Source organism: Loxodonta africana, chromosome 1, assembly GCF_030014295.1.
Source record: "Loxodonta africana isolate mLoxAfr1 chromosome 1, mLoxAfr1.hap2, whole genome shotgun sequence".
In the NCBI taxonomy this organism is placed as follows: Eukaryota; Metazoa; Chordata; class Mammalia; order Proboscidea; family Elephantidae; genus Loxodonta; species Loxodonta africana.
The window spans coordinates 75,949,402-75,964,843 of record NC_087342.1 but is presented as its reverse complement, the minus strand read 5'-3'; the positions used below and the strand labels follow the sequence as shown (position 1 = coordinate 75,964,843).

General features: G+C 41.9%; 1 protein-coding gene and 2 non-coding genes across 7 annotated transcripts in view; 1 reads left to right on the top strand and 2 right to left on the bottom strand.

Moving 5' to 3' along the window:
• Positions 1–8,674: 8,674 nt before the first annotated feature.
• TRNAD-GUC (transfer RNA aspartic acid (anticodon GUC)) lies at positions 8,675–8,746 on the bottom strand. The gene has a single exon. It is a non-coding gene; the product is annotated as a tRNA-Asp (tRNA).
• A 625-nt stretch (positions 8,747–9,371) lies between these two features.
• Positions 9,372–9,453, bottom strand: TRNAS-AGA (transfer RNA serine (anticodon AGA)). The gene has a single exon. It is a non-coding gene; the product is annotated as a tRNA-Ser (tRNA).
• Positions 9,454–14,329: 4,876 nt separating this feature from the next.
• ZNF184 (zinc finger protein 184) overlaps positions 14,330–15,442 on the top strand; it is a 34,280-nt gene continuing 33,167 nt past the window's right edge. For 2 of the 5 annotated variants that reach the window (XM_064282130.1, XM_010600681.3), the window contains exons 1-2: positions 14,510–14,752; positions 15,059–15,211. In XM_064282130.1, coding sequence (XP_064138200.1) covers positions 15,205–15,211 — 7 coding nt within the window. In that variant the 5' untranslated portion in view covers positions 14,510–14,752; positions 15,059–15,204. Of the gene's footprint in view, positions 14,462–14,509; positions 14,853–15,058; positions 15,212–15,442 lie in introns of those variants that run through there. The other 3 variants (XM_064282123.1, XM_064282118.1, XM_023540258.2) reach the window with 3 other exon arrangements.

The window sequence follows — 15,442 nt, the reverse complement described above, 5'->3', positions numbered from 1 at the left end:
ATCCACCACGACCAAGTGGGTTTTATACCAGGTATGCAAGGCTGGTTTAATATTAGAAAAACTATTAATGTAATCCACCATATAAATAAAACAAAAGACAAAAACCACATGATCTTATCAATTGATGCAGAAAAGGCATTTGACAAAGTCCAACACCCATTTATGATAAAAACTCTCAGCAAAATAGGAATTGAAGGAAAATTCCTCAACATAATAAAGGGCATCTATACAAAGCCAACAGCCAATATCACTCTAAATGGAGAGAGCCTGAAAGCATTTCCCTTGAGAATGGAACCAGACAAGGATGCCCTTATCACCGCTCTTATTCAGCATTGTGCTAGAGGTCCTAGCCACAGCAATTAGGCTAGACAAAGAAATAAAGGGCATCCGGATTGGCAAGGAGGAAGTAAAATTATCTCTATTTGCAGATGACATGATCTTATACACAGAAAACCCTAAGGAACCCTCCAGAAAACTACGGAAACTAATAGAAGAGTTTGGTAGAGTCTCAGGTTATAAGATAAACATACCAAAATCACTTGGATTCCTCTACATCAACAAAAAGAACATCGAAGAGGAAATTACCAAATCAATACCATTCACAGTAGCCCCCAAGAAGATAAAATACTTAGGAATAAATCTTACCAAAGATGTAAAAGACCTATACACAGAAAACTACAAAGTACTAGTGCAAGAAACTAAAAAGGACCTACTTAAGTGGAAAAACATACCTTGCTCATGGATAGGAAGACTTAACATAGTAAAAATGTCTATTCTACCAAAAGCCATCTATACATACAATGCACTTCTGATCCAAATCCCAATGATATTTTTTAATGTGATGGAGAAACAAATCACCAACTTCATATGGAAGGGAAAGAAGTTCCAGATAAGTAAAGCATTCCTGAAAAAGAAGAAGAAAGTGGGAGGCCTCACTCTACCTGATTTCAGAACCTATTATACAGCCACAGTAGTCAAAACAGCCTGGTACTGGTACAACAACAGGCACATAGACCAATGGAACAGAATTGAGAACCCAGACATAAATCCAACCATATATGAGCTGCTGATATTTGACAAAGGCCCAGTGTCAGTTAACTGGGGAAAAGATAGTCTTTTTAACAAATGGTGCTGGCATAACTGGATATCCATTTGCAAAAAAATGAAACAGGACCCATACCTCACTCCATGCACAAAAACTAACTCCAAGTGCATCAAAGACCTAAACATAAAGACTAAAATGATAAAGATCATGGAAGAAAAAATAGGGACAACCCTAGGAGCCCTAACACAAGGCATAAACAGAATACAAGACATTACCAGAAATGATAAAGAGAAACCAGATAACTGGGAGCTCCTAAAAATCAAACACCTATGCTCATCTAAAGACTTCACCAAAACAGGAAAAAGACCACCTACAGATTGGGAAAGAATTTTCAGCTATGATATCTCCGATCAGCGCCTGATCTCTAAAATCTATATGATTCTGTTAAAACTCAACCACAAAAAGACAAACAACCCAATCAAAAAGTGGGCAACGGATATGAACATGCACTTCACTAAAGAAGATATTCAGGCAGCTAACAGATACATGAGAAAATGCTCTCGATCATTAGCCATTAGGGAAATGCAAATTAAAACTAGGATGAGATTCCATCTCACTCCAACAAGGCTGGCATTAATTCAAAAAATACGAAATAATAAATGTTGGAGAGGCTGCGGAGAGATTGGAACTCTTATACACTGCTGGTGGGAATGTAAAATGGTACAACCACTCTGGAAATCTATCTGGCATTTTCGTAAAAAGTTAGAAATAGAACTACCATACAACCCAGAAATCCCACTCCTCGGAATATACCCTAGAGAAACAAGAGCCTTTACACGAACAGATATATGCACACCTATGTTTATTGCAGCTCTGTTTACAATAGCAAAATGCTGGAAGCAACCAAGGTGTCCATTAACGGATGAATGGTTAAATAAATTGTGGTATAGTCACACAATGGAATACTGTGCATCGATAAAGAACAGTGACGCATCTGTGAAACATTTCATAACGTGGAGGAACCTGGAAGGCATTATGCTGAATGAAATTAGTCAGATGCAAAAGGACAAATATTGTATAAGACCACTATTATAAGATTTTGAGAAATAGTATAAACTGAGAAGAACACATACTTTTGTGGTTATGAGGGGGGGAGGGAGGGAGAGTGGGAGAGGGTTATTTAGTGGTTAGTTAGTAGATAAGAACTACTTTAGGCGAAGGGAAGGACAATACCCAATGCACGGAAGGTCAGCTCAACTGGACTGGACCAAAAGCAAAGAAGTTTCCGGGATAAACTGAACGCTTCAAAGGTCAGTGGAGCAAGGGTGGGGGTTTGGGGACTATGGCTTAAGGGGACTTCTAAGTCAATTGGAAAAATAATTTTGTTATGAAAACATTCTGCATCCCACTTTGAAATGTGGCGTCTGGGGTCTTAAATGCTAACAAGCGGCCATCTAAGATGCATCAATTAGTCTCAACCCACCTGGGTCAAAGGAGAATGAAGAACACCAAGGTCACACGATAACTATGAGCCCAAGAAACAGAAAGGGCCACATGAACCAGAGACTTACATCATCCTGAGACCAGAACTAGATGGTGCCCCGCCACAACCAATGACTGCCCTGACAGGGAGCACAACAGAGAACCCCTGAGGGAGCAGGAGCTCAGTGGGATGCAGACCCCAAATTCTCATAAAAAGATCAGACTTAATGGTCTGACTGAGACTAGAGGAATCCCGGGGGTCATGTTCCCCAAACCTCCTGTTGGCCCAGGACAGGAACCATTCCTGAAGACAGCTCATCAGACATGGAAGGGACTGGACAATGGGTTGGAGAGAGATGCTGATGAAGAGTGAGCTACTTGTATCAGGTGGACACTTGAGACTGTGTTGGCATCTCCTGTCTGGAGGGGAGATGGGAGGGTAGAGAGGGTTAGAAACTGGCAAAATTGTCACGAAAGGAGAGACTGGAAGTAGGCAACGGGCTGACTCATTAGGGGGAGAGTAAGTGGGAGTATGGAGTAAGGTATATATAAGCTTATAAGAGACAGACTGACTTGATTTGTAAACTTTCACTTAAAGCACAATAAAAATTATTAAAAAAAAAAGTTAAACCTAAAATTACCATCTGACCCTGCAATTCCACTCCTACATATATACCCAAAAGAATCAAAAGCAGAAATTCAAACAGATGCTTGTGCATCAATATTCATTGCAGCATAGTCACAACAGCCAAAAGGTGGAACCAACCCAAATGTTCACTAGGTAAATACAATCTAGTATATACATACAATGGAATATATTTCAGCCATAAAGAGAAATTAATCTGTGCCTTGGACACTGTGTGTTGAACAAAATAAGTCATGTGCAGAAGGAAAAATATCGTATGATCCCACTTAAATGAAGTATCTAGATTAGGCAAATGCCAAGAGACTAAAGTTTATTAGGGGTTACAGAGGTGGGCAGGAGGAGGAAGTAGGGAGGCATTGCTTAAAAGGTACTGTCTCTAAAGGTGATGAAAAAAATTGGAAATGGATAGTGGTGATGCAGTGGAGTCACTAGGGTTGGTGTCACCCAGTGTTGTAAGTCATGGTGCCATTCCCTCCTCCCATGGACCTCCTCTCCTACCAGACCATACAGAATGCTTAGTAATGTCTACTATCAATTTTAATCATAGAATAATATGTGATAAATATACTTGTAAATTGCTAAAATGTAACATTTCTTAGATAACATGAATACTAACAACAAAATTATTTTGTAAAATCTTTCTACATTGAATTACAACATTGTTACATTATTAGTAACTAAGCCTAAGCCTTTTTCGATTTTTCTCCTTTTCCTGTAATTACTACCACATTCCAAAAAAGTTCTTGATATAGGTTCACGAATACTAATTACTACAATACTGTGGCTAATACACCAGAAAATTTGACAAAATCAGCGACAGGGACAGCAACAAAAACAATAGCGCATGCTTGTAGTTCATGCAGAGGAAACCACGTGATTCCAAGTGTCATTGTAATTGGGTAATAATGACAGCCCCGACCGGAGTGCATTAAACCAAACCCACTCACTGCCTTTGAGTCGATTCCTACTCATAGAGACTCTGTAGAACAGAGTAGAACTGCCCCACAGAGTTTCCAAGGAGCGTCTGGTGGATTCAAGCTGCCAACCTTTTGGCTAGTAGCCTTAGTGCTTAACCACTACACCACCAGGGTTTCCAGAGTGCATTAGAATGTTCAAAAAGTAAATTAGCATAGAGTTTTAGCCTTGTAGGTATGTTGATACATGTAAGCTGGGCTTACAAAAAATGTTTTGTTTTTGCAACTAACTACAGGGATATTTTGAAAAAATAAATTTCTGCTGAAACACTGTGTCACCCCCTCTGACGGTGTCACCTGGTGCAGTCCACACCCCCCCCACTCCGTGACACCACTGTGGTGATGGTTGCACAACATGGCAAAGATAATGTCACTGAATTGTATATCTGAAAATGGTTGAAATGGCAAATGTTTTGCTATATATATTTCATCAGAATAAAAAAAATTTTTTAAGTAGGAAATCAGGATGCTGTTACTGTAATCCAGGGGTCATGAAGCTTCTGCAGTGTTCTTTCCAGGGCCAAAAAAAAACCTAAACCCTTTGTTGTCCAGTCAATTCCAAACCATAGCGACACTGTAGAACAGAGCTGAACTGCCCCATAGAGTTCCCAAGGAGTGGCTGGTGGATTCAAACTGCCAACCATTTGATTACCAGCTGAGCTTTTGGTAACCCAGTGCTGTCTAGTCGATTCTGACTCATAGTGACCCTATGGGACAGAGTAGAACTGCCCCATAGAGTTTCCAGGCTCTTGGTAGTGGTTCTCAAAATAATCTATCACAACACAGAGCAAGTTAGTGGGGATGGAGGGAAGGACAGATTGTAAAGGGGCTCAAGAAAATTTTCCGTGTGATGAAAATGTCTCTTATCTTGATTACAGTGATGGTTTTGGGGGTGTCAAAATTGATTAAATTGTACACTTTAAACATGTGTAATAATATACAAGACTTCAATTGTATTTCAATAAAGTTATTTAAAACCTAGCATGTATCAGAATCCCTGGTGGGCTTCTATATAATACGGATTACTGAGTTCCAGTTAGAGTTTCTGATTCAGTATGTCTGGGGTGAGGCCTGAGAATTTAAATTTCTAGCAAGTAGCCAGTTGCTGTTGACCTCACTGGTCTGGGGCCCATACTTTGAGAACCACTGTTGTGGAGCACACCACATGTTCTAGACATGAAATGGCAAAACAATTGATCTCCTCACCTTGCATTCCTCTGCAGGAGATCCTGTGGTGTCCCCGATAATTCTTGTCATCGCAAAACAACGGAACCAAAAGCTGCCTCATTTCCGTGTTACAGAACTGTGAGGCAAAGGTTAAATCACATCGAGAACTCTAACTGCAAGGAAGTTAGGGAAATATCGTTTTAACTTTCTAGCCTCTGTAGTACAGGAAGTCTCACTTGAAGTAGATGGAAATAGATGGTTACTGCCAATCTATTATCCCCTGAACAGACATTGAAGCTGAAATGTTCTGCCCAAAATGGAGGGCCTCCCCAGAAGATTAAAAAATAATATGTCAGTGTCACACTGAGGGGAAAGCTGACTGACACTGTCCTTGAAAGAGGATGTCACTGTTAGTGACTAGTTTATCAGCCATTGCTCCAGGAGATTCTAGCCAGTTCCCACCATCCCAAACTGATTTATTACCTCTCTTTTTCTTATTGGTTTTAATGGGTTTTTATATATTCTAGACATGAGTCCTTTGTCAGATATATGCATTACAAATATCTTCTCCCACTGGGTGGCTTGCCTTTTCACACCCTTAATGGTGCCTCTATATATACTTTAAGTATATATAGAGTTAAGTATAAAGAAGTTCAATTTATCAATTTTTTCTTTTATGGTTAATGTTTGTGTGTGTGGGTGTCTTGTTAAACAGAAAATCTTTGCCAACCCAAAGTTCATGAAGAAATTCTCCTTTTTCTACTCCTATGGTCAGCTATTTATGGTCCTATGGTCAGCTATTCTTTGACAAAGGACCAAAGTCCATTACATGGGGAAGACAGTCTTTTTAACAACCGCTGCTGGCAAAACTGAATGTTCATCTGTAAAAAAAAATGGAACGGGGCCCATACCTCATACCTCATGCAAAAACTAACTCAAAATGGGCCAAAGTCCTAATTATAAAACCCAAAACCATAAAGATCACATAATAAAAATTAGGAACAATGCTAGGGGCCCTAACACAAGGCTTAAATTCAGAACTATAAGTAATAATGCACAAACACCAGAAGATAAGCTAGAAAACTTAGAGTTCCTGAAAATTAAACACTTGTGCTCATCAAAAGACTTCACCAAAAGAGTTAAAAGAGAACCTACAGACTGAGAAAAAAAAATTTGGCTATGACATATCCAACAAGGCTCTAATCTCTAAAATCTATAGAATGCTTCAACACCTTGATAACAAAAAGATAAATAAGCTAATTAAAAAACGGACAATACACCAAAGAAGAAATAGAAATAGAAATACCGTATGATCCACTAGTCTCACTCATAGGAATATATCCTAGAGAAATAAGAGCTGTTCCATAAATAGACATATGCACACCCATGTTCATTGCAGCGTTATTCACAATAGCAAAAAGATGGAAACAACCTAAGTGTCCAACAACAAATGAATGGATAAACAAATTATGGTACATACACACAATGGAATACTACAAAACAATAAAGAACAATGATCAATCTGTGAAACATCTCACAACATGGATGAATCTGGAGGGCATTACGCTGAGTAAAATAAATCAATCACAAAAGGACAAATATTGTATGAGACCACTATTATAGAAACTCAAGAAAAGGTTAACACACAGGAAAAGACAATCTTACGAAGGAAGGGAGGGATGGGGAAGGGAAATCACTAACTAGATAGTACAAAAGTGTTAACTTTGGTAAAAGAAAAGACAACAGAGAGTTATAGGGGAAGTCAGCACAACTTGTCCAAGGCAAAGCCATAGAAGATTCCTAGACACATCCAAACACCTCGAGGGACTGAGTTACTGAGGCTGAGGGCTTGGGACCATCGTCTTGTGGGACTTCTAGATCAATTGGCATAACGTAGCTCATAAAGAAAATGTTCTACATCCTACTTTGGTGAGTATTCTGGGGTCTTAAAAGCTTGCCAGTGGCCATCTAAGATACACCTATTGGTCTTACCCTGTCCAAAGCAAAGGAGAATGAAGAAAACCAAAGACACAAGGAAAATATTAGGCCAAAAGACTAACAGACTACATGAACCACAGCCTCCAACAACCTAAGCCCCAAACCATATGGTGCCCCGCTACCACCACTAACCTCTGTGACAGGGATCACAATAGAAAGTCCCAGATGGAGTTTGAGAAAAATGTAGAACAAAATTCAAATTCACAAAAAAAGACCAGACTTACTGGTCTGACAGAGACTGGAAGAAACTCTGAGACTATGGTCCCTGGACACTCTGCTTACTCAGAACTGAAGCCACTCCCGAAGTCTACTTTTAATGCAAAGATTAGACAGCCCTATAAAACAAACAGTAACAAGGGAGAAATGCGCTTCTTAGTTCAATCAAGTATAGGAGACCTAATGGGCAACAATTGCCCAAAAGCAAAGCTGAGAAGGCAGGAAGGGACAGGAAACCTGGATGAACCGACACGGGGAGCCTCGGGTGTAAAGGGAAAGGGGGAGAGTGCTGACGCATTGTGGGGATTGTAACCAACCCTCAAAACAATTTGCGTATAAATTTTTGAATGAGAAGCTAATTTGTGCTGTAAACTTTCCTGTAAAACACAATAAAAAAATTCTCCTTTTTCTCTCTATAACTTTTGTTGTTTTATTTTGCATATTTTAGATCTTTACTTTGAACTAAATTGGGGAAAAGCTTAAGGAGGGAGTTGTTGTCCACATTGCTTTCCTTTGTATATCCAGTTGATTCAGAATCACCTTTTGGTGTTGCATTCTCTGCCATTTCATTGTGCTATCTCTATGGCCTTCTTTAATCTGGAACATTTAGTCTTTTTTGTGTGTGTTTCATAGCACTGTTATTTTTGATAGGGACAAGCCAGTTATTTTGTAGAATGTTCCTCAGTTTGGGTTTGTCTGGTGTTTCCTCTGATCGGATTCATATTAGGCATTTTTGTCAGGAATATCACAAAAGATATGTTGTGCCCTTCTCAGTACATTACATCATGAGGTACATAACGTTTATTTGTCCCACTACTGGTGATGTTAACTTCAGCTACTTGGTTAAGGTGGTAGTAGCTGCCAGGTTTTTCCGCTGTAGAGTTACTATTTTCTGTTTGTACTACTGATTCTCGTGATTTCTACAGCTCATCGTTTTGTCAGTGATCACTCTATTTCTTTGAAGAAAATGCATTCAAGGAAGGAAGAATGTATTACCTGATCACAAGAATAGACATGCCATTCGCCAGAAGGGTGTAATATTTGATCACAAGAATAGAGATGATATCCACCGGGAGGATTTATTTTTTTTTTTTTACAAACAAACAAAGAAAAAAAAAAAAAAAAAAGAAAAAAAACCTCAATATCCTCCCCGTCGGGGAATCGAACCCCGGTCTCCCGCGTGACAGGCGGGGATACTCACCACTATACTAACGAGGAAGTGACGAGGAGTCTACTTTTAAGAAATCCTCCTGAAGTGAGTCACTCTTGTCCTGCGTCCAGTCACTCTGCAAGCACGCGAGGCCCATACCGCCCACACAACAGCGCGACTCTGTATCTGAGCCGAGAGTGTCCGCGCCCAGCCCTCAGTCCACTGTAATCCATCCCTTATCCTTCGGAACAGGCCAGCGCGGTGGGACAGTCGGTAGGGTGCTTTCTGAGAGCCGTAAAATTAAAAAAAAAAAAAAAAAAGCCCTCGCTATCTTTCATGGTGGTGCACCTGTTCCCATAGAACGCTTGTAACTCTGGTTTCTCAGTCTCCTAGCGAACATAGAACATAGTCGCCAGACTCTGAAAGGGGCGCCAGTTGACTCCACAGAGGTTTCAAGCCAGGTTTAGAACACAAGAAATGCAGAGGCGGGGCAGATAGTTGCATTTCGAAAAGGGAAAATAAAATTGGTCTGGGCTCTATGGAGGCAAGCCTATTTGTGAAAAAAAGGGAGGAAGCGATAGAGAGAGTAGTTTCTCCCTCCCCTAGACAATTAAGACCGAGTTTTACCCTTGTTTCTTTCTAAGCCAGACGTTCCAGGTGGTTTGTACGAGCCCCAGGAAGAGGAAAAATGCCCGTAGTCGGCAGGAATCGAACCTGCGCGGGGAAACCCCAATGGATTTCTAGTCCATCGCCTTAACCACTCGGCCACGACTACATACGTAATTCCAACTCTTTTCAGGTCCATAAAAGGAAATTTTGTCTCCTGACATCATAAAGCGTGTTTTTTGCCTTTTTTTTTTTTTTTAAATAAAGGTCAGAAAGGCCTCGTGCGTAATAGAACGTACTCTGCGAGTTAGATAGAAACTCTCAGGTGAAGGGCGAGTTTGGTAAAGAAGACCATCCTCCTCTCTTCAACTACTGAGAGCCTTGGTGGCTCGATGGTTATAGAGCTCGGTTATTAACCAAGAAGTCGCAGTTTGATCTACCAGCCGTTCTTTTGAAACCCTGTAGGGCAGTTCTGTTCTGTCATATTGGCTTGCTGTGAGTAGGACTCGACGTTCGCTGTATCAACAACAGTGTTTCCTCACAATTTAAGTGGGTCTTTAGGCCTTATACTACTGCTTTTGTTTTGAAAATTCCAGGCATTGAGGTTCCTGGGTTTCAGGGAAGGAATTATTAACGCTTATTTGTGTCCCAGGTGGAGCGTCAAGAAAACGATGCAGAGAAGCTCACTTGCCTCCCCTAGCCCTGGTGTCGCTACCACCTAGGCCTGCACCATCAATCCCAGGGTGTTTACACAATACTTTGCAATTTACGGTGCGCTTCCACACTGCAGTCAGGTTAAGAACGAATTTTATAAGTAGTTCCTGAGTTTCTCTCCCCCTCCCCCACCTGCTACCTTCCAAAAGGAAGATTCTAGCTTGAATTTTGGCCAAGGCAGGAGCTCATTTTCACTAAATTTACCAACACTGTATGTTTTCTTTTCCCCTTCTTAATTCCATTTTAGCGTCCAGGGCTGCCAGGCACAGTGTTTTTCTGGGCCAGGGACGGTTTACCCAATAATCGAGGTAGGCGTGGATTTACTTGTGTTTACTAATCTGCAGCGCACAATCCCACGTGAAATTGTTCACTACAGATTAGTAAAGAAACACAATTAAACCCATTTTTTTTTTTTTTTTTTTTTACTACTAGGAAACCCTGGTGGCGTAATGGCTAGGGTTAGCAGTTTGAATCCTCCCGGCGCTCCTTGGAAACTCTACGGGGCAGTTCTACTCTGCCCTATAGGGTCGCTATGAGTCGGAATCCACTGGACGGCACTGGGTTTGGTTTTTTTTTTTTTTTTTTTGGTTGCCTTCCTTAAGCCTGTGCATACGTTGCTTACTAGTTAACCCACTCTTGCCTGAGCGTTTGGGTGCATAGTCCTGTAATTGGGCAAATTAATCTATCTGTGCTTCAGCTTCCTTTTTTTGGTAAAGTAAGAATAATAACCTTGAAGTAACTTCATAAAGTTGTTTTGAGAATTAGATATATTAATATATGTAAAGCACTTAAAATACTACCTGGTACGTAGAAATTGTTAAGAGATAGCTAATTTTATCTGGCTTCTTCTTAAAACCCAAACCAAACCAAACCCAATGCGGTTGAATCGATTCCAATTTATAATAGCCCTAGAGGACGGAGAAGAAATGCCCCATAGTTTCCAAGGAGCGCCTGGCGGATTCGAACCGTTGATCCCTTTGTTAACAGCCGTGGCTCGTAACCACTACGCCGCTCCTTAGTGAGTACCAGTTACCTACATGTTGGCTTTCCATCCTTTGTCCTTTGCATTTATCACTTTCTGTCTTTTTAAATATTTTATTGCGTTGTAAGTAAAAGTTTACAGAATAAATTAGTTTCTCACTCAACAAATTGTACAAAAAGTGTTCCTTCCATGACGTTGGTTGCAATCCCCACACTGTATCAACACTCTCCCCATTTCTGTCCTGGGTTCCCTGTTCCCTTTCATCTGGTTTCCCTACACTTTCCTGCCTTCTCATCTTTGCATTTGGGCAAATGTCATTTTGGTCTCGTATGGTTGCTTTATGGAGCACGTTCTTTTAGTGTGTTATTCTTTATTTTACAGACCTGTCGGTTCCTTGGCTGGAAGGTGATCTGCAAATGGCTGCAGTTCCATGTCAGAGGGGTGTCTAAGGGCTATAGTTACATGGATTCCTCCAGTCTCTATTAGGCCAGTAAGTCTGATCTTTTTTTTATGAATTTGATTTTTCTCCCGCTCTGTCCAAGACCTTCTATTGTGAATCCAGTCAGAGTGGTCAGTGGTGGTAGCCAGGCACCGTTTATTTCTTCTGGTCTTGGGGTCAGGTAGGCTGGGGTGCGTGTGGTCTATTAGTCCTTTGGACTAAATGATCCTTTCAGTCTTTGGTTTTCTTCACTCCTGTTTACTCCGGATGGGAAGACACATCTAGTTGTATCTCAGATGGCCGCTCAATAGCTTTTAAGATCCCAGATACTACTCACCAAAGTAGGGTGTAGAACATTGTTTTTATGCACTATGTTATGGCAATTGACATAGATGTCCCGAGTCTATGGTAATTACCCTTCAAGCCTAGTATTTGCATCCCAGGAGGCGCTTGGTTGTGCATAAGAAGTTTCCATGACTGTGCCTCTTGTGTGTTCTATTGTCTGTATACATGCAAGATCTACAACTATGTATGTAGTGAGGCCCGCAGCCACCTATATCTGCAGGTGACTGTGCTCCCTTACACCCTCTCACACCTCTTTAGCATACCCATCTACCTTATACCTTCATAAATTATAGTTTATTAATATTGTTGTTGCCAGATTGTCTATGTTATAGTAATTGCTGTAGTTGCCCTTTGTTCTTGTGTTCCTTTCAGAGTCTGCCTTTGCCTTTGTCATGCTGTGCTGATTTCTCCCATATGTATTACTTTTCTCTTCACCAATATTACCATGTGCCTTCTACCTATTTAGTAATTTGCCCTCTCTCCCCCTCCCTTCCCTGGTAACTAACAAAAACTTGTTTTTTTTGTGTGTGTGTAGTTTTTCTTGTGCTTTGTAATAGTGGTCTCATACGATAGTTGTCCTTTTGTGACTGGCTTATTTCATTCAGCATAATGTCCTCCAAATTCCTCCATGTTGTGAGATGTTTCATGGATTTGTTATTCTTTATCGTTTCATTATATTCCATTGTGTGTATGTACTATAGTTTATCCATTTACTTTGTCTTATTCTATTCTATTCGTCTTTTTCTTTTGAATCATGGTGAGATCTAAAAGAATATCTTATATATAATGATTCAATTTCCCACAGCAACAATTTAGTTCTTCTCAAGAATGACTTTAATTATGTTGCTTCATTTTAAATATGTTTGCTATTAGGTTAGGTGTATGTGTTCTTAATCTCATTACCCCCTTTTCATCTAAGGACTTGTTATTTCAGCCTCTTCTCTCACAGCTTTCTGTTCCCGTTCCATGCAGGCCAGGTCTTCTTGCAATATACTGAGTATACCAAATTGTTTCATGAAATTCTTTTCTAGTTACTACATTAGATTTTTTTCTGAAATCTGCTGAGACTTCTAAATGTTGTCCTTTGTCCCTTGACTATAACTTTGTTTTTCATATATCCAGTGTTAGGATTTCCAGGTGTAGCGTTTCGGCCAAGTGTACAAGCTGAGCGACGACTTGACCTTAGCATCTCTATCCAAATGCTGGGGATGGGACACACAGAAGCACAACAAAGTGCATGGGCCTCAGTTTAAAAATATAAACACCTACAACTATTTAATGGGTCATGATGGGAATTTTTTTTTCATTTTTATTGTGCTTTAAGTGAAAGTTTACAGTTCAAGTTAGTTTCTCATACAAAATTTATACACACATTGTTGTGTGACCCTAGGTGCTTTCCCTATAATGTGACAGCACACTCCTCCTTTCCACCCCATATTTCCTGTGTCCTTTCAACCAGCTCCTGTCCCTTTCTGCCTGCTCATCTTGCCTCCAGACAGGAGCCGCCCATTTAGTCTCATGTATCTACTTGAACTATGAAGCATACTCCTCATGCGTATCATTTTACGTCTTATAGTCCAATCTAATCTTTGCCTGAAGAATTGGTTTGGGGAATGATTTTAGTTTTGGGCTAACAGAAAGTCCTGGACCATGTCTTCTGGGGTCCCTCCAGTCTCCGTCAGATCATTAAGTCTGGTATTTGTACTAGAATTTGAGTTCTGCACCCCACTTTTCTTCTGCTCCATCAGGGACTGTCTGTTTTATTCCCTGGTAGGGCAGTCATTGGTGGTAGCCAGGCACCATCTAGTTCCTCTGGTCTCGGGCTGATGGAGTCTCTCGTTTATATGGCCTTTCATGTCTCTTGGGCTCATATTTTCCTTGTGGCTTTGGTGTTACTCATTCTCCTTTGCTCCAGGTGGATTGGGACCAACTGATGCAACTTAGATGGCCGCTTGCTAGCTTTTAAGACCCCAGATGCCACTCACCAAAGTGGCATGCAGAATATTTTCTTAATGAACTTTGTTATGCCAGTAGACCTATATGTCCCCCTGAAACCATGGTCCCCAGATCCCTCCTCTGCTACTCTGTCCCTCAAAGTGTTTTGTTGTAGTAAGGAAACTTCTTGGATTTTGGTTCAGTTCAGTTGTGCTGATTTTCCCTGTACTGTGTGTTGTCCTTCTTTTCACCTAAGATCATTCGTATGACAAGCATTTTTAAAACGACAAAGGAATAGAACACAAAATAGAATGCAAGATACATGGTAATGGTAAATATTGTTTCGTGAAACGCTTGTTTCGGTCTTTAAACTATGTGTATGTAAATACGTATTTCTTGCAACCAGTCCCGGTAGAAAAGCTTGAAGGTCACCGCGCTAACGCATACCTACACCTGACACACGTATGATCTGAAAACTGGCGCGTAGAACGCAGGAACCGCGCAACGTAAAAGCGCAGGCCCGCTAGGGCCTCTGGAAAATGGAATCTAGAAACGTCGTCCTGGAGGATTCTGGGAATAGTAGTTCTGCGTGTCCGCGAGGCGCGGTCAAATACAGCCTGCGTGCGGGGGCGGGTCGCTGTCGGCCCGACCGGAAGTGGCTGTTGAAGCCGGCTGCGGGCGTGAAAAGAGGTGGGCACCCGGGAAGTCCAGCAACCTTGGCTGCCTTCACACCGCCCCAGTGCTTCCGGACTCGGAGTTGGAGTGCGTGGGTAGAGCTTACAGGGTGGTGGTGGCGGGGGGGGGGGGACGGGTAGCACCATGGCAACGGCCGGTCCCCTGGGCGCGTGACGTAACCCTTCCGGATTAGTGTCTAGCGGCCTCTGCGAGGGAGAGCTAGAGTTCTGGACAGGGAAGCCCCTCGCCTACCTCAGCCTTTGCCGGGCGCGCCCTGATCCCTTGGAGGGCTTTGTTCTTTTGTTCCGGTCTTGAGGGAGGACCGGAGCTGGGCCACGCCGGGCTGGTCCATCTCCTAGCTTTTCCTCTTCGCAACAGGTGTGTCTTCCTGTATTCGAACCCGCGGGGATGTGAGCCCGGAAAGTGTGCACCGAGAGACCAGGCTAGGTCCCGTGGGCGCCTCTGACCAGAATCTAGGGTGGGCACCAAGGTTTTTTTTTTTTTTAACCTGGCCTGAACTTTGCTTGCTCGATCTCCATTCTATTTTTGTTCAGTGGGAGCGCCACATTCTTGTCCAGTGCTCATTCGGGTCACTTCCCTTGTCCGGGACCTCTTGGCCACTCTGCAAGACTCTGAGGTGTGATTGTGTGACGGATGCTGCTAATTCCACCCTGTGTCTTTTAGGGTAGCCAACCTCAGCGTATGTACGGGCTCGGACTCTCCTGCAAGGAGAGCTGGACCTCTGAGCCCCAGTCCGAGATCCCAGCTGGAGGGGACGCTGTCTGGGAAACGGTTGTCCATGTTCCAGAGGAACAGGATGAGCTCCTGAGATGGAAGGTAGTGGGAATAACTGGGGGTAGGGGGAGCGGGGTGATGGAGTCAAGAGAACGGTCATGACGGGGGAATGAAATACTTGAGGAGAGGAGTAAGTGGTAGGAGAGAGCAGTATGCTTAGAGAATAAAGGAAACAATTACATTATAGGGAGAGACTCATAGACACGTGGAGGAAGAGTTAATTAAAAAAAGCGACGGTATAGAATGTCTGCGAACCCCACCTGACTTCAATCT